Below are 19909 nucleotides of genomic sequence, written 5' to 3' on the forward strand. Positions count from 1 at the left end.
GTACCCAAATATAATACAATTTATGAATGCCATGAGGATCATTTTAGAAAATATAAATAAAAAAGAAACAGATTCAGCTGGCACACAAGTACTTACATTTCACTAGGCAGTACCTCTCTTTAAAACAAATAAAGTAATTGAATAAACATGATTCCTTACATGTTGGTGGTCCTTTACTAAGCCTAATCTATAATTCCATCGAGTGCTGGCTGAATGTGTTCAGGTTAGTTTCAACAAGCAATCATCAGGGCATATGTGAATACACATTTCTGCTAGTTATAGTAACCTCATTGTTCTGGTGGAAATATTCATGCTGTTACTGTGCCTTTTGTCTATTCAGGTGTCTTGTGGCTTTCGATTGTGGCTGAGTTACTTTATATCATCTTGCTTCTCGCTGGAGTTAGTCTCATGTCCATTGAAGTTTGCCACTACACCACGTTTATCGATGGGTTAAAGCTGAATGCGTTTGCTGCAATAGTCACCGTTCTCTCAGGTACATTTACATACTTCCTTTTGTTTTATCACTACTCCTTTATTTAGCTGGTTTACAGTGTCAATCAATACTCAGTGAGTGCGTAAGTGTTTCTATTGCAAACCTACCCACTTTCTCGCAAATACTACTATTGCTGCCAAAATGTTTGCAAAATGCTCTGTCTGTTGGTTAAGTTAAATCTTGACTGTCGCTCCTGTTTTATGTTTTTTGACCAAAAAGAATACCCAGGCTTGAAATTCGCAAAAAACTGTTTTAAAATAATATGCGAGAAACATGAGCATTGATCTTTGCTGCAAATAGTACTTGAGGGAAAATATTAGCAGTTTGAACAGAAAAATTACGCATTGGCGTGCACTTATGAAAAACTTTCCACAACCTCTATTCAATATCGCACTCTGACTCATCAGTGTCTCGTTCTTGCTAGCAAATTGAAAGGGTCAGATGTTAGTATATACTATCCTCCTTCCATGAGCAAAAAGTGAACGATCTCTGTGTGTCAGTTTCTTGAGATAGCACATCCTTTATTTCTTTTTTGGTTATTGGATCCTGGCATGTGTGATGGACTGTAAGAGGGTACCACTAAGTGCAAATAGGAGCTGTGTGCCCATTTAATAATCAAAAGGCAAAGTTTTAGTTCTGGCTCTCTAGTGTGACTAGATTGTGAAATCCTTGGAAAATTATTGTAGCTGCTTGAGTCCATCATTTGTTAACTTCAAAAATGGGTTAACCATCAATGAGCACTGTATGAAAAGAAAAAATAATGGTTAACACCAACATGTTGTGAGTACAATTAAAGTCCTGCCCTAACCACACACATGGAATATTGAAGTGAACTAACCTTTACTTGGCTTACTAGTTATGTTTAGTCATATTTCTAGAATTGTACTTCACATAGGGTTACCACCTCCCTCTTGGTTATTAAAGAGACTGTTTGCAACCTAGGACTTTTCTGATAATGCACTCTGAGTTTTGTTTTACTTTCATTTCACTAAAGAGACTAACACACATGAAATAAGTGATTTGTAGGTGAAAAGTTCAGGACTGAAGACTGTCGGTAATGACCTGGAGTGAGGTGGTCACCCTATTGTCACATACGATGCTCTGAGGAGGAACATTTTGTGAGGAACAATAAACTTCAGACAAAACAAACCTCCGGAGTACTTGGCCTCCTCTCTTTTAGAATCCCTGGTCTATTAGTTAATTAAGCACTCATCTGGATACTAGTCATTTACCCTCTACCCTGAACAACAATATTTTGGTATTGAAAAATCAAATTGATTGTTTGAAAGAAAGATAATTGTGTGTGGCTGGCCAGATCCAGCTCCACTGCAGTCTACAGTTACACTAAAAGACAATTCTACTACAATTATCTAGTTGAAAAATGTATTTACTCTTCTTTGTTCATATACATATTTATTTGCAAAGGACTCTTTGGAATGGTGGCACACATGATGTACACAACGGTATTTCAAATGACGGTGAACCTCGGCCCAGAGGACTGGAAGCCACAGACGTGGGATTACGGGTGGTCTTACTGGTGAGCAAATCATAAATATCTAAATAGAAAAGATGTATTGCAAACATGTAATTTCCATTCCACACACTCAAACATTTGCCAATGCTTGCCTACACAACAAGCATCTAAACATTGCTGCTTAATCATTTTCAAACCAAATATAGCCTCATAGACCATCAACATACCAGGCAACTAATCATTTCCCCCATTCTGGTCATCTACACACTAAGCGAACCTTGCCACATGATCCTTTACACACCAAACATTACCCAGTGATCATCAATACACCTGCCAACTAAAAATTGCTCTCTTGATCATCTATATTTCAAGTACCCACAGTGGTATGATCATCTACACACTAAACATTGTCCCATCCACCTACACACCAACTAAACATTGCACATTTGATCATCTGTACACCAAACATTTCTCCAGTTAATATCTAAATGCAAAACAACCTACCATTGCACATGATCAAGTGCAACTCATAGAACATCCCTATAACTATGCATCAAGATTCAAGAAATGAAGTAATAAGAATAAAAACAAGTTATATTTATCAAAAACGCATGACACACTCTTAGGATTGCTTAGAATCAAAGAAAAAAATTGTAGCATGTTTTGCAGCTTTCAAATATAGTATTCTGCTATGAGGCGTGGTATGTTATATAGAGAAGTCATTATTTTAACCTATTGTGGAGATGTTATGTATATGTTTTGAAGCTATTACTGGAGAGATATATAACTTCATTATTGTATTCAGTATTTCCTTCTATTTTAAGTTTCCAGTTATCATTAAAAAAGCTTTCCAATGTAACACTCCATTAGCTGCTGGTTGATTCCTAAAAATACCACACAACCTTTCATTACTAGGGGTAATATTTTACATTCCTGGCTTGTGATTTCAAACCCAATGCAGTTTGAAAGCTGTATTCTTACATCACATCATCTAAACCAAATTGGACAACAACACAGAAAAACCTCAGCTGCGGCCCCGTCCTAACGGGTGGATGGGCCACACCCCCTTACTGTTTACACATCAAGAAGAGTGTCTGTCAGGCTGAGCAAAGTTCAACCTGATAGACACTCTTCTTGCCCAGGCCAGGCAGTCAGGAACTAGGTATGCGCTAAATGCACAGGTTCCTGTCTGCCTGAGGTGAACTTTGCCAGGCTTAAGATGTCATATCACCTGTGGGAGTGATCTAATTTGCCTGACAAAGAACCTCAAGGCCCTACCCCTCATGATTAGAGGAAGCATTGCTGATTTCCTCAAACCTTGGTGCTTCAGTTTTAATCCCTGAAAGGTCAGGACGGAGTGTCAATCAGTTACACCTCATCACAGAGTGGAGTGGGGTCAGCAACTCTCAATGATCCCGTCCCAATCTGTGACAAGATAGGGATAGCTGCATTCTCTCATTGGCTGACCTAAGTTCAGCCAATAAGAGAAGGTAACAGTCCCAACCTTCTTGAGACATCTAAGGCAGAGCTGAAGCAAGTAAGTGTGATTTTTTTTAATGTGTATTCCTCATGTATTTATATGACTATTTGTGAGTGAGTGTTGTGAATGGATATGTGTGTGCACGTGTGTACCCTGTCTGCCCCCTTACTGCTAAAAGTGCCGTCTGCCACTGGAAAATAATGTTATGTAAAAGAAAAGCTGAGGACCAGAGTATGATGTCCCTAATTATGTGTTTTTATGAGCAAGAGAGAGTGAACTGGACAGCCTAACCTTTGTTACAAAGTACACATGCCATCATATACATTTCGCATCAACTAGTTAACTGAATTGTGTTCAGTGTGAGGACATGCTACAGTAAGTAAGTTCCAGATTGAAAAAATGCCAAATATAAGCTTCCTAGATACTAGGGGGCATATTTATGAAACTTTGGCGTAGCACATCAAGTCATCTTGTTGCACTGTGCTGAGCCATAGGGAAAGGTCCGCAATGCATCATTTAAGAGAATACGGCACATTCGTGCCTTTTCCCTGGTTGCTGGTGCACATTGGGCAGCCTAGCCTCATCACAGGCACCCTTGCACCATGGTGCAAGGGTGCCTGTGTTTATAGCTGGAGTTTTTTGTGCAGGAAGGGACACCTTCCTGCAGAAATCAAATCTCGGGAGGCATATTCCTTTTACTTTGTGTGCCATAGAATGCCGCACAGATAGAAAGAGGAAGTAGTGAGAAGAAATAAAGGAATTTCTCCTTGATACACCTCCCCTGGGGAAGGCATACGATTTTGGCACATTCCCAGGTTTTCAAGTTCTCCTAAATCTGAGAATGCATCAAAATCCATGGGAGTTCAGTGGGAACATGCACGCAACACTCATGGAATGCCTACCCAGTGGAGAGTAGTGAAACACAGAGATTTGTGCTGCATTGCGCAACTCCAGATTTAGGAAGCCACTCAGCCACCAAAAGTGGCTTTGTGTGGCTTTATAAATCTGTCTTAGAGGTTTGTCTCATGCATTTACCACATTGCGTGGTGAAACATGATGCTACCCTCTAATATATATGCCCCACAGAATCCAAGACTTGCAATAGAGCATAGTGGGAGAGTAACTGAAATAGGTGGCAAACATTGAGCAGAGTGATAGAGCAATAGAAATAGGTGCCAAACATTGAGCATAATGACAGAGTAATGGAAACAGGTGCCAAATATAGAGCATGTTCCCAGATTAATGGAAATAGGTGCCTGTAAGAAATTGGGTTGTTGGTAGGGGTGAGTAAAATATTCCGTTCCATCTGCAGAATTGACAGAATTTTGGCCAGTCCGTGTTACTCTTTAACACAGATTTCTGGCAAAATTCTGCCAATAACTTGGTGGCAGACGTTTTCTCCTACAAGGCTCCAGAATATGTGAGCTGGTGAGCGAGAGCTAGATTTGGCGTCCTCTAGCACGATTTTCTAACACCAGCAGTTGCTAGCATTTGTGAGAGGTCATGATCAGAGGGCTGTGGTTCAAGTAGATTTGGCGCTGCTCAAATAGATTTTCTACTCTATCAGCAGGAAAATCAACTGTAATAGCAGCACACTCTTGTGCAATTTATAGTGCTGTTTGCATTGATTTTCAGCGCTGCTCTCACTCCCGGTACTAAATTGCAGTGCAGGCAGCGCAAGCTGTATATTTTCCACTCATTGGAGGAATTCCACAGAATCTCGCTGAGTTTTTCTGTCACCCTGTTGTTGGGTTACTGGGATGTAAGCCCTGGTCAAGCAACAACCATAGGGTGAGGCACAGGTAAATCCTAAATTAACCCGCACTCAACTCTCTGGTAGCTTGGCACAGAGCAGTCAGGCCTAAGTTGGAGGCAATGTAAAAGTATTTGCAAAACACTTCAAGCAGTAATAAAGTGCAAAACAACACACATAAAGAATCCCGCACCATGTTAGCTAAATAGAGTTATTTGTAATAAATAAAATAAGATTAAAATAACAAACATCCAATCAGAACAACAGTAAATACACAGGCTTCGAGATTTAAGTGAAAATAGCACCAAAAAGCACCAATCGCCAACTGTTGATATCTCATCACATCAGACCAGGACAAAGTCACAAGCTAAGGCCGACCACGATGTACAGAGAGCTGGATACAGGAAGTCAGTTAGGCCTGCTGAACAAAGTACGTTAAATGCCAGTTTGCGTGGTGTTACAAGGATCCGTGGCCAAGATGCATTGTATAATGGAAGCAATTCATCAGTTCTGCCGTAAGGCTGCCATGACAGGTCCTGTGTCATCATCAAGGATCCCATCAATGAGGGCTTGCGATGTGATGTCTGGCACTGAGGTTGCATTGCGCAGTCGGAGTGATGTGTTGGTTCGCAGAAGCTGCGATGCAGAGTCCGGCATCATTGTCAAGGCTGCTATCGACAATGGAAGCAAGGGCCTGTGCCAAGGATGCATCAAACGGTGGCAATTCTAATGAGGTAATGGGCTGTGATGTTATGCAGGTCATTGTGGCTGTGCTGATCCGTACAGCAGCAGTACTTTTATGGTTCTGCTCGGGGTTGTGCCTTACAGCAGAGGAGATGCACTAGGTCCACTGGATCCATAGAGACTGGCAGAGCACCTTAGGCCCACTTCCAAGGGTCCAGGACTGGGGTGGCACCACTTGGCAGGGTAGACTCACAGATGGCAGCATCCAGTTCTGGGTTCAATGTTTTTGGTTGTAAAGTGGCCGGCTAACTAGCCCTTGGTGTCACTTTGGGATACTGAGTCCAACAGATGCAGGTCCAGTCCTTCAGGAGGGCAGCAGGCAGCAGGTCAGCACAGTGGGGCAACAGTCATTCTCAGCAGTTATCCGAAAGATTGGACATCTGAGTTCCAATATTTATGCCCATTTGAGCCTTTAAAGAGGAAAGAAGCTTCTAGAGGCATTCCTTCAAAGTGCAGGTGCCCTACCTTCTTGGCCATGGCTCCATACTATATACATGGGGTATGCAGTCCTTTGTGTGGAGGCAGAACGCAGTCCATTCAAGTTTAAGTGGGGTTGGGCCAGCTCCTGCCTCCCACCCTGCCAGTGATGGCCCATTCAGGCACACCTAAGCTCCCTATTGTGTGTGGTTGTCTAGGAGGAATCCACAAAGCTAAATTGTCAACTACACCCAGTCAAGTGACACAGAGAAATGCTGTAGTAAGTAAGTAAATTTATTGTTTTAATTAATAAAAATTGTTACAAAAGCCCATGCATGGTGTGTCCCTCTAAAGACCTTCTTCACAGGCTATTGGTACCAAATGACAAAGGCAGAAATATGCCAACTTTATGTACATGGAATTTTCAAAATTGTTATTTAAAATCCGACTTCACCATAAGTTAGGATTTTTTATTACAATTCAAAAGACACCAACCATGAACTGCGTGTCTTCTCCCATTTGGAAATTACAGCTTATCAAATGTAATAAGGTAACTCCAATGGTATCCTTTGGGAGATGTAGGCCTTGCAGAAGAGTTTTTCACTACTAGGATATTTAAAACCTAAAAGTACATGTCCAGCTTTTAAAATACATCACACCCTGTCTTCTGGGCTGTCCAGGACCTACCATAATCGTGACTTATATTTATTAAAAAGCAGGGTTTGGATCTGACAAAAGGTTTATTTTGCCAGGTCGAAATGGCAGTTTAAAACTTCCCTTAAAGGCTGCAATGGCAGGCCTGAGACTCTCTACTTAAGTGGGTGGCAGTATTAGTGCTGCAGACCCACTACTAGCATTTAATGTCGAGGGCCTGGATACAGATAATGGCACTTTACTAGGGACTTACAAGTACATTTAATCTCCAATTGGGCATAAGCCAATTCTACCATGTTTTAATCACTCTAGTATTGTTTAGCAGTGGTAAAGTGAGCAGAGTCCTATGGCCCAAAAAAATTAAGTCAACAAAACAGGATGTCTGAAGGAAAAAAAGTTAGGGGAAAACCACGGCAAGAATGTCAGCGCTAAATGTGCCAAACATTGGGCATAGTGGCAGAGTAATGGAAATAGGTGCTAAACATAGTAGCAGAGTAATGGAAACAGGTGCCGAACATTTAGCACAGTGGCAGAGTAATAGAAATAGGTGCCAAATATTGAACATTGTGGGAGCGTAATACCATGATGCTATGGGGCGAACTGTGCTGGGAGGTGAGGCCTTTTGCTCCCACCCCCCTTCTGTTTAAAAAGGCTCCCTTGAGCCACTGAGCTGACGAGCTCTTAGAGATGCACCTGTGCACCAGGGAGATGTACAGAGACCTGAGGGGATTGCGGCAGCCTTCCCAGCAACCCCAGATGAATTTGAATTTCGTTTTTATGTCAACTGATGAAGGATAATATCCAGAGACATGTGTCTAGCGATTGACAGTACTAACCTGCACCAACTTTGGTGAAATACTTCTAGAAAATTCAAGTAAGCCTTTAAACTGAACTGCATTTACCAGGATGCTAAGGGGCAAACTCTGCTGGGAGGTTAAGCAGTGTGCTCCCACCCCCCTTCTGTCGAATGGAAATAGTTGTCATCAGTTCTCCAGGGTCCATTCTGGATAGGGGGAGTTTAATTCCATGCAGACATTTTTACTATCACAATTGATTAAATGAACGCTCTGGACTTCTAAACTGGTGCTCTGGTCAGCCTAACCTAGCTAGGAAGGACATTTTTCCCAAACTGGGAAATAGAATGTGTATAGTTCAAATGAGCAAATATTCCTGCTTGGCACATCTGCGAAAAGAAATCCACCCTTCACACCAGTCTACAATCTACCCCATTACCATTTACTCTTCAAGGTTTTACTCTATGGAATGAGTAGCATCACAGTCTAAGACTACTCTTCAGAACATGCAACAGTTTTAGATTACTGCGTTTATTCCCAAACCTAACACATATACATATGCATATGGAACTGTATTAGTTGTACATTTCTATATGCAAAAATAGAAAGCAACTTTGCATTTTGCCTTTGAACCATTTATGTTTTATACTGGTTTAAATAGATCCCCCATCCACAGAGAAACTCTTTTCTTAATTCCTCTGTACATTTTGGTGCCATGTGCTTCACATTTACACCCCAAACCCGCATTTACACCTTCTTTTAAACCCGCAGACATATTCAGAGAGTCAATCTTTCTAGAAAATGTTGGTGAATACCCATACTTGACAGTTTGTGAGTGTTCTTTTGCTTATAAAGGCTGACCCTCCCTGAAACATTGCCTAACCCACCTCTAAGAGCATATTTGAGTACACAAATACATTTGCACCATACTGGTGGAATGCCCATGTGAGCTAATCCCAGATCCACAAGTAAACTTTTAGCTTCTTTACTGGGCTAGTGGCTGTATTTTGCTTAAACAGGGCAGTGAAGTAATACACTCTGCTGCATTGGCAATTATAGTCACCTATATTTAGTGATCTCTACCCAGATATCTTCATACCTTCAGAGGAGGTGCCACGACTGCAGCTCCTCTGAAGGCAATTAAGGTTTTCTAAGCAGTGGCAATGATTCCCAAAGTGTGACTTTTTACAGAAGAACAAAAATAATGGTGCTTAGAGAGTTTTTCCAGGATGTGGAAGCTGTTTTTATTATTTCTGTTCAGGACCACTAGGCTTTTACTCACAACCCCAAACAGGGAGAAAACGAACTCAGATTGTCCAACTTTAATAAGGTGGATGGTCTGAGGTATTTAGACTGGCAACTGGATGTCCATTGGGCTGTTGGTCCAAAGTTCCCACCGTGCAGTGACAAGGCATACTACTGGCAGAAACATGATGGTCTGCCGACTGTAAAGAGTGGGGAAGGGCATTAAGCTGTATCCAAACAGGGCTCCCTGATGTCAGATAGGTGTTTGATGAGGTCATAGTGATGCCGTTTATTTTGGCAGGAAAAGCTCAGAGCATAACATAAAAAATTCGTACCCAGGGAAGTTCTCTTGCTCAACGGATACTTTTGGTGCATTTGCCAGGTCATATTTTCTACGTTGACACATAGTCACTTTTTTAGAGCTTTGAATCTTCCATCGGGGCAAAGCTTCAAGCTGTTGATTAAGAAGTCTCCACGAGACCAGATATATTTCCTGCCAGGTGGTGTTGAAACATATTTGTTGCTATGGAAAAGTTTGAGTCGGAGAAGCCTGAATCTTCTGCCCAGTGGCAATCTACCTTGGTCGGAATGACTTGGCAGGTTTGTCCTGGTCGTCCAGACATGTTTATAGCCAAAAAAGTTAAGTCTCAGGTTCTTTAGGATGTTGGGAGGAGTACACTTTGCTACAGGTAAGGATCCCACAACCTAAGGAACAACACTTAGGGCCAGATGTAGGTGGCCATTTACCGACAGGTAACGGCCGATTTCGGCCGTTACCGACCGGTAAATGGGTATTTGGGATGTAGGGGGCCAATTTTACCGATTCGGTAAATTTACCGAATCGGTAAAATACAGATTCGGTATTTTTACCGATTCGGTAACTGCCAGATGTAGGTGGGACTCTACTGAGTCCCAAAGGCCTTACAGATTCGGTATTTTACCACCCAATCCAATTGGGTGGTAAAATACCGAATCCAGGTGTGCATGCACATGTGTGCATGCACATCTATGCCATGTGACAGACAGACATGCCCTTAGGGCATGTCTGTGTGCCACATGGCAAACATGCCTGTATTTGGGGTGCTAGAGGGTGTCAAAGTGACACCCCCTGCACCCTGGCAGAAATCGGTATTTACCGATTCGGTAATTACCGAATCGGTATTTCCCATTGATTCCTATGGGCTTCACATACCGAATATTAACGATTCCGTATTTCAGTTTTTTAAAAATACCTACATCTCCCACCTTCATATTTACCGATTCATAAATACTGAATCGGTAAAATTCGGTATTTATGAATCGGTAAATACGAATTACCTACATCTGGCCCTCAGAGGGCAGTACTCCCTCCAACAGAAGTCACCAGCAGAGCAGGCTCCAGGGTAGTTCAACTGTTAACTGGTAGCTTAACAGGAGGTCAGCAAACTAATTCTTGGAGTCCACTTCCTGGTCCTGGGTACATGTTGAAGCGGGCCCAGCCCTCAGGTCTCCTCACAGGTCTCAAACAGCAGATACAGTCCTTCCTCTGTTCTTGCTCAGGCTCAGAGTGTTCAGAGGAGTGTGCCATGGGATGCTACATTTATGTCCGGCACTAACTTGAGGCTGGAGGTTACTCCCGGCGCCTTCTAAACCAATAGGGAAAATCATCCTGGGGCACCTATACCCTCTTTAGCTGCAGTTCCTGTTTGCCCCACTGCAAACAATGAGTTCCCCTCTTTACCTACATATAAGATGGTGAAACACTTCTTTCCTTGTTTAGAGCCTGTGTTCCCACCCCAAAGGTGTGGACAGGGAAATAAGTAACCACTCCACTGTGGCCAATTCAAACCAGTTTTGGTGGCAGCCCATTCCTACTGGGATTGGAGCTGAAGAAAAGGAACCTGTGCAGGTGTCAACCAACATTTGCCCTTGACAAGCCAGGCCTCTTTGAAGTTAATCAAGTTCATGAGAACTGCCCAAATCACCATCCTGCCAGAGGAACAGAAACACCTCTCCACACCCAGGCCTTTGCTGCTCTGGGAGCATTGTTCACGTCATTAATGGCTTGAGCACTCAGAGAGCTGTAACTGGAGGATAATGCAAATTAGCCCTCAGAGGATTTTGGCAGAGAAAAGGTAATTTTCTAAAAGTTCCTTTTCTTTGATATGTATTAAAAGTCTGACCACCAATACATTGGGCTTTTAATAAATATTACAAGAATTTTTGATTGATCTTCCTAGTAGTTTCCTAGCCAAAGATAGCATTATTACATGTATTTATGCATCCCAGTGTTTCTAACTAGAACAGCCACCCTTGCTACAGTGAAAATATCCTTTTATGTGTGCTAGTTAGTCTAAGCTCATATTTAATATTACCTTTCTACATGTCCTATGTTTAAATACTCAGCCATATGATCTACTGGGTGTACTTAGGGATGAGGAAGGTTTAGACATGTTAATTGGGTCACAATCAGGATACAATGGTAGGTCTAAAGCCATGTTTCACTGTTACTGCTTTTCATGGCACAGTAGGTGCTGCAGTCCTCTTTACCATTTCACATACAGCCCCTGGGTACCCTTTGTACATTATACTAGAGACTTATAGGTAAGTTGAATGTGTCAATTAGAAGTTTAAGCAATTTAAAAAAAATGGGAGGTCAGAACACATGCACCCCGCCCTAGATAGCAGTCCAAATGCACAGAGTCAAAAAGCCAACAGCAACAGTACACAAACAATTAAGATAATTCCCATTTGCAAGGGGGAAATTCAACCATTCCTGAATGTGTTTTTTCCTTCCAAAAGTCATAATTTATATCTACATTTACCTAGGTCGTTTCCCTCAACCAATCAGACAACGCCCTCCCTAATCTATTCAGTTGTCTGGAAAAGGTACACCAGTGGATGTGCGATTCCCGATTAAAACTGAACGGGGAGAAATCACACTAAGCGAACCTTGCCACATGATCCTTTACACACCAAACATTACCCAGTGATCATCAATACACCTGCCAACTAAAAATTGCTCTCTTGATCATCTATATTTCAAGTACCCACAGTGGTATGATCATCTACACACTAAACATTGTCCCATCCACCTACACACCAACTAAACATTGCACATTTGATCATCTGTACACCAAACATTTCTCCAGTTAATATCTAAATGCAAAACAACCTACCATTGCACATGATCAAGTGCAACTCATAGAACATCCCTATAACTATGCATCAAGATTCAAGAAATGAAGTAATAAGAATAAAAACAAGTTATATTTATCAAAAACGCATGACACACTCTTAGGATTGCTTAGAATCAAAGAAAAAAATTGTAGCATGTTTTGCAGCTTTCAAATATAGTATTCTGCTATGAGGCGTGGTATGTTATATAGAGAAGTCATTATTTTAACCTATTGTGGAGATGTTATGTATATGTTTTTGAAGCTATTACTGGAGAGATATATAACTTCATTATTGTATTCAGTATTTCCTTCTATTTTAAGTTTCCAGTTATCATTAAAAAAGCTTTCCAATGTAACACTCCATTAGCTGCTGGTTGATTCCTAAAAATACCACACAACCTTTCATTACTAGGGGTAATATTTTACATTCCTGGCTTGTGATTTCAAACCCAATGCAGTTTGAAAGCTGTATTCTTACATCACATCATCTAAACCAAATTGGACAACAACACAGAAAAACCTCAGCTGCGGCCCCGTCCTAACGGGTGGATGGGCCACACCCCCTTACTGTTTACACATCAAGAAGAGTGTCTGTCAGGCTGAGCAAAGTTCAACCTGATAGACACTCTTCTTGCCCAGGCCAGGCAGTCAGGAACTAGGTATGCGCTAAATGCACAGGTTCCTGTCTGCCTGAGGTGAACTTTGCCAGGCTTAAGATGTCATATCACCTGTGGGAGTGATCTAATTTGCCTGACAAAGAACCTCAAGGCCCTACCCCTCATGATTAGAGGAAGCATTGCTGATTTCCTCAAACCTTGGTGCTTCAGTTTTAATCCCTGAAAGGTCAGGACGGAGTGTCAATCAGTTACACCTCATCACAGAGTGGAGTGGGGTCAGCAACTCTCAATGATCCCGTCCCAATCTGTGACAAGATAGGGATAGCTGTATTCTCTCATTGGCTGACCTAAGTTCAGCCAATAAGAGAAGGTAACAGTCCCAACCTTCTTGAGACATCTAAGGCAGAGCTGAAGCAAGTAAGTGTGATTTTTTTTAATGTGTATTCCTCATGTATTTATATGACTATTTGAGAGTGAGTGTTGTGAATGGATATGTGTGTGCACGTGTGTACCCTGTCTGCCCCCTTACTGCTAAAAGTGCCGTCTGCCACTGGAAAATAATGTTATGTAAAAGAAAAGCTGAGGACCAGAGTATGATGTCCCTAATTATGTGTTTTTATGAGCAAGAGAGAGTGAACTGGACAGCCTAACCTTTGTTACAAAGTACACATGCCATCATATACATTTCGCATCAACTAGTTAACTGAATTGTGTTCAGTGTGAGGACATGCTACAGTAAGTAAGTTCCAGATTGAAAAAATGCCAAATATAAGCTTCCTAGATACTAGGGGGCATATTTATGAAACTTTGGCGTAGCACATCAAGTCATCTTGTTGCACTGTGCTGAGCCATAGGGAAAGGTCCGCAATGCATCATTTAAGAGAATACGGCACATTCGTGCCTTTTCCCTGGTTGCTGGTGCACATTGGGCAGCCTAGCCTCATCACAGGCACCCTTGCACCATGGTGCAGGGGTGCCTGTGTTTATAGCTGGAGTTTTTTGTGCAGGAAGGGACACCTTCCTGCAGAAATCAAATCTCGGGAGGCATATTCCTTTTACTTTGTGTGCCATAGAATGCCGCACAGATAGAAAGAGGAAGTAGTGAGAAGAAATAAAGGAATTTCTCCTTGATACACCTCCCCTGGGGAAGGCATACGATTTTGGCACATTCCCAGGTTTTCAAGTTCTCCTAAATCTGAGAATGCATCAAAATCCATGGGAGTTCAGTGGGAACATGCACGCAACACTCATGGAATGCCTACCCAGTGGAGAGTAGTGAAACACAGAGATTTGTGCTGCATTGCGCAACTCCAGATTTAGGAAGCCACTCAGCCACCAAAAGTGGCTTTGTGTGGCTTTATAAATCTGTCTTAGAGGTTTGTCTCATGCATTTACCACATTGCGTGGTGAAACATGATGCTACCCTCTAATATATATGCCCCACAGAATCCAAGACTTGCAATAGAGCATAGTGGGAGAGTAACTGAAATAGGTGGCAAACATTGAGCAGAGCGATAGAGCAATAGAAATAGGTGCCAAACATTGAGCATAATGACAGAGTAATGGAAACAGGTGCCAAATATAGAGCATGTTCCCAGATTAATGGAAATAGGTGCCTGTAAGAAATTGGGTTGTTGGTAGGGGTGAGCAAAATATTCCGTTCCATCTGCAGAATTGACAGAATTTTGGCCAGTCCGTGTTACTCTTTAACACAGATTTCTGGCAAAATTCTGCCAATCACTTGGTGGCAGACGTTTTCTCCTACAAGGCTCCAGAATATGTGAGCTGGTGAGCGAGAGCTAGATTTGGCGTCCTCTAGCACGATTTTCTAACACCAGCAGTTGCTAGCATTTGTGAGAGGTCATGATCAGAGGGCTGTGGTTCAAGTAGATTTGGCGCTGCTCAAATAGATTTTCTACTCTATCAGCAGGAAAATCAACTGTAATAGCAGCACACTCTTGTGCAATTTATAGTGCTGTTTGCATTGATTTTCAGCGCTGCTCTCACTCCCGGTACTAAATTGCAGTGCAGGCAGCGCAAGCTGTATATTTTCCACTCATTGGAGGAATTCCACAGAATCTCGCTGAGTTTTTCTGTCACCCTGTTGTTGGGTTACTGGGATGTAAGCCCTGGTCAAGCAACAACCATAGGGTGAGGCACAGGTAAATCCTAAATTAACCCGCACTCAACTCTCTGGTAGCTTGGCACAGAGCAGTCAGGCCTAAGTTGGAGGCAATGTAAAAGTATTTGCAAAACACTTCAAGCAGTAATAAAGTGCAAAACAACACACATAAAGAATCCCGCACCATGTTAGCTAAATAGAGTTATTTGTAATAAATAAAATAAGATTAAAATAACAAACATCCAATCAGAACAACAGTAAATACACAGGCTTCGAGATTTAAGTGAAAATAGCACCAAAAAGCACCAATCGCCAACTGTTGATATCTCATCACATCAGACCAGGACAAAGTCACAAGCTAAGGCCGACCACGATGTACAGAGAGCTGGATACAGGAAGTCAGTTAGGCCTGCTGAACAAAGTACGTTAAATGCCAGTTTGCGTGGTGTTACAAGGATCCGTGGCAAAGATGCATTGTATAATGGAAGCAATTCATCAGTTCTGCCGTAAGGCTGCCATGACAGGTCCTGTGTCATCATCAAGGATCCCATCAATGAGGGCTTGCGATGTGATGTCTGGCACTGAGGTTGCATTGCGCAGTCGGAGTGATGTGTTGGTTCGCAGAAGCTGCGATGCAGAGTCCGGCATCATTGTCAAGGCTGCTATCGACAATGGAAGCAAGGGCCTGTGCCAAGGATGCATCAAACGATGGCAATTCTAATGAGGTAATGGGCTGTGATGTTATGCAGGTCATTGTGGCTGTGCTGATCCGTGCAGCAGCAGTACTTTTATGGTTCTGCTCGGGGTTGTGCCTTACAGCAGAGGAGATGCACTAGGTCCACTGGATCCATAGAGACTGGCAGAGCACCTTAGGCCCACTTCCAAGGGTCCAGGACTAGGGTGGCACCACTTGGCAGGGTAGACTCACAGATGGCAGCATCCAGTTCTGGGTTCAATGTTTTTGGTTGTAAAGTGGCCGGCTAACTAGCCCTTGGTGTCACTTTGGGATCCTGAGTCCAACAGATGCAGGTCCAGTCCTTCAGGAGGGCAGCAGGCAGCAGGTCAGCACAGTGGGGCAACAGTCATTCTCAGCAGTCATCCGAAAGATTGGACATCTGAGTTCCAATATTTATGCCCATTTGAGCCTTTAAAGAGGAAAGAAGCTTCTAGAGGCATTCCTTCAAAGTGCAGGTGCCCTACCTTCTTGGCCATGGCTCCATACTATATACATGGGGTATGCAGTCCTTTGTGTGGAGGCAGAACGCAGTCCATTCAAGTTTAAGTGGGGTTGGGCCAGCTCCTGCCTCCCACCCTGCCAGTGATGGCCCATTCAGGCACACCTAAGCTCCCTATTGTGTGTGGTTGTCTAGGAGGAATCCACAAAGCTAAATTGTCAACTACACCCAGTCAAGTGACACAGAGAAATGCTGTAGTAAGTAAGTAAATTTATTGTTTTAATTAATAAAAATTGTTACAAAAGCCCATGCGTGGTGTGTCCCTCTAAAGACCTTCTTCACAGGCTATTGGTACCAAATGACAAAGGCAGAAATATGCCAACTTTATGTACATGGAATTTTCAAAATTGTTATTTAAAATCCGACTTCACCATAAGTTAGGATTTTTTATTACAATTCAAAAGACACCAACCATGAACTGCGTGTCTGCTCCCATTTGGAAATTACAGCTTATCAAATGTAATAAGGTAACTCCAATGGTATCCTTTGGGAGATGTAGGCCTTGCAGAAGAGTTTTTCACTACTAGGATATTTAAAACCTAAAAGTACATGTCCAGCTTTTAAAATACATCACACCCTGTCTTCTGGGCTGTCCAGGACCCACCATAATTGTGACTTATATTTATTAAAAAGCAGGGTTTGGATCTGACAAAAGGTTTATTTTGCCAGGTCGAAATGGCAGTTTAAAACTTCCCTTAAAGGCTGCAATGGCAGGCCTGAGACTCTCTACTTAAGTGGGTGGCAGTATTAGTGCTGCAGACCCACTACTAGCATTTAATGTCGAGGGCCTGGATACAGATAATGGCACTTTACTAGGGACTTACAAGTACATTTAATCTCCAATTGGGCATAAGCCAATTCTACCATGTTTTAATCACTCTAGTATTGTTTAGCAGTGGTAAAGTGAGCAGAGTCCTATGGCCCAAAAAAATTAAGTCAACAAAACAGGATGCCTGAAGGAAAAAAAGTTAGGGGAAAACCACGGCAAGAATGTCAGCGCTAAATGTGCCAAACATTGGGCATAGTGGCAGAGTAATGGAAATAGGTGCTAAACATAGTAGCAGAGTAATGGAAACAGGTGCCGAACATTTAGCACAGTGGCAGAGTAATAGAAATAGGTGCCAAATATTGAACATTGTGGGAGCGTAATACCATGATGCTATGGGGCGAACTGTGCTGGGAGGTGAGGCCTTTTGCTCCCACCCCACTTCTGTTTAAAAAGGCTCCCTTGAGCCACTGAGCTGACGAGCTCTTAGAGATGCACCTGTGCACCAGGGAGATGTACAGAGACCTGAGGGGATTGCGGCAGCCTTCCGAGCAACCCCAGATGAATTTGAATTTCGTTTTTATGTCAACTGATGAAGGATAATATCCAGAGACATGTGTCTAGCGATTGACAGTACTAACCTGCACCAACTTTGGTGAAATACTTCTAGAAAATTCAAGTAAGCCTTTAAACTGAACTGCATTTACCAGGATGCTAAGGGGCGAACTCTGCTGGGAGGTTAAGCAGTGTGCTCCCACCCCCCTTCTGTCGAATGGAAATAGTTGTCATCAGTTCTCCAGGGTCCATTCTGGATAGGGGGAGTTTAATTCCATGCAGACATTTTTACTATCACAATTGATTAAATGAACGCTCTGGACTTCTAAACTGGTGTTCTGGTCAGCCTAACCTAGCTAGGAAGGACATTTTTCCCAAACTGGGAAATAGAATGTGTATAGTTCAAATGAGCAAATATTCCTGCTTGGCACATCTGCGAAAAGAAATCCACCCTTCACACCAGTCTACAATCTACCCCATTACCATTTACTCTTCAAGGTTTTACTCTATGGAATGAGTAGCATCACAGTCTAAGACTACTCTTCAGAACATGCAACAGTTTTAGATTACTGCGTTTATTCCCAAACCTAACACATATACATATGCATATGGAACTGTATTAGTTGTAAATTTCTATATGCAAAAATAGAAAGCAACTTTGCATTTTGCCTTTGAACCATTTATGTTTTATACTGGTTTAAATAGATCCCCCATCCACAGAGAAACTCTTTTCTTAATTCCTCTGTACATTTTGGTGCCATGTGCTTCACATTTACACCCCAAACCCGCATTTACACCTTCTTTTAAACCCGCAGACATATTCAGAGAGTCAATCTTTCTAGAAAATGTTGGTGAATACCCATACTTGACAGTTTGTGAGTGTTCTTTTGCCTATAAAGGCTGACCCTCCCTGAAACATTGCCTAACCCACCTCTAAGAGCATATTTGAGTACACAAATACATTTGCACCATACTGGTGGAATGCCCATGTGAGCTAATCCCAGATCCACAAGTAAACTTTTAGCTTCTTTACTGGGCTAGTGGCTGTATTTTGCTTAAACAGGGCAGTGAAGTAATACACTCTGCTGCATTGGCAATTATAGTCACCTATATTTAGTGATCTCTACCCAGATATCTTCATACCTTCAGAGGAGGTGCCACGACTGCAGCTCCTCTGAAGGCAATTAAGGTTTTCTAAGCAGTGGCAATGGTTCCCAAAGTGTGACTTTTTACAGAAGAACAAAAATAATGGTGCTTAGAGAGTTTTTCCAGGATGTGGAAGCTGTTTTTATTATTTCTGTTCAGGATCACTAGGCTTTTACTCACAACCCCAAACAGGGAGAAAACGAACTCAGATTGTCCAACTTTAATAAGGTGGATGGTCTGAGGTATTTAGACTGGCAACTGGATGTCCATTGGGCTGTTGGTCCAAAGTTCCCACCGTGCAGTGACAAGGCATACTACTGGCAGAAACATGATGGTCTGCCGACTGTAAAGAGTGGGGAAGGGCATTAAGCTGTATCCAAACAGGGCTCCCTGATGTCAGATAGGTGTTTGATGAGGTCATAGTGATGCCGTTTATTTTGGCAGGAAAAGCTCAGAGCATAACATTAAAAATTCGTACCCAGGGAAGTTCTCTTGCTCAACGGATACTTTTGGTGCATTTGCCAGGTCATATTTTCTACGTTGACACATAGTCACTTTTTTAGAGCTTTGAATCTTCCATCGGGGCAAAGCTTCAAGCTGTTGAATAAGAAGTCTCCACGAGACCAGAAATATTTCCTGCCAGGTGGTGTTGAAACATATTTGTTGCTATGGAAAAGTTTGAGTCGGAGAAGCCTGAATCTTCTGCCCAGTGGCAATCTACCTTGGTCGGAATGACTTGGCAGGTTTGTCCTGGTCGTCCAGACATGTTTATAGCCAAAAAAGTTAAGTCTCAGGTTCTTTAGGATGTTGGGAGGAGTACACTTTGCTACAGGTAAGGATCCCACAACCTAAGGAACAACACTTAGGGCCAGATGTAGGTGGCCATTTACCGACAGGTGACGGCCGATTTCGGCCGTTACCAACCGGTAAATGGGTATTTGGGATGTAGGGGGCCAAAATACAGATTCGGTATTTTTACCGATTCGGTAACTGCCAGATGTAGGTGGGACTCTACTGAGTCCCAAAGGCCTTACAGATTCGGTATTTTACCACCCAATCCAATTGGGTGGTAAAATACCGAATCCAGGTGTGCATGCACATGTGTGCATGCACATCTATGCCATGTGACAGACAGACATGCCCTAAGGGCATGTCTGTCTGTCACATGGCATGTATTTGGGGTGCCTGTATTTGGGGTGCTAGAGGGTGTCAAAGTGACACCCCCTGCACCCTGGCAGAATCGGTATTTACCGATT

General features: G+C 42.5%; 1 protein-coding gene across 1 annotated transcript in view; it reads left to right on the top strand.

The window, feature by feature from the left end:
* The window catches only part of LOC144767451 (germ cell-specific gene 1-like protein), a 273372-nt gene that overhangs the window by 225084 nt on the left and 28379 nt on the right, over positions 1–19909 (top strand). Inside the window, exons 3-4 of the mRNA XM_078650875.1 lie at positions 341–493; positions 1919–2030. Of these exons, the coding sequence (XP_078507001.1) occupies positions 341–493; positions 1919–2030 (265 nt within the window). The remainder of the gene's footprint in view (positions 1–340; positions 494–1918; positions 2031–19909) is intronic.

This window comes from Lissotriton helveticus, chromosome 7, assembly GCF_964261635.1.
Source record: "Lissotriton helveticus chromosome 7, aLisHel1.1, whole genome shotgun sequence".
Lineage (NCBI taxonomy): Eukaryota > Metazoa > Chordata > Amphibia > Caudata > Salamandridae > Lissotriton > Lissotriton helveticus.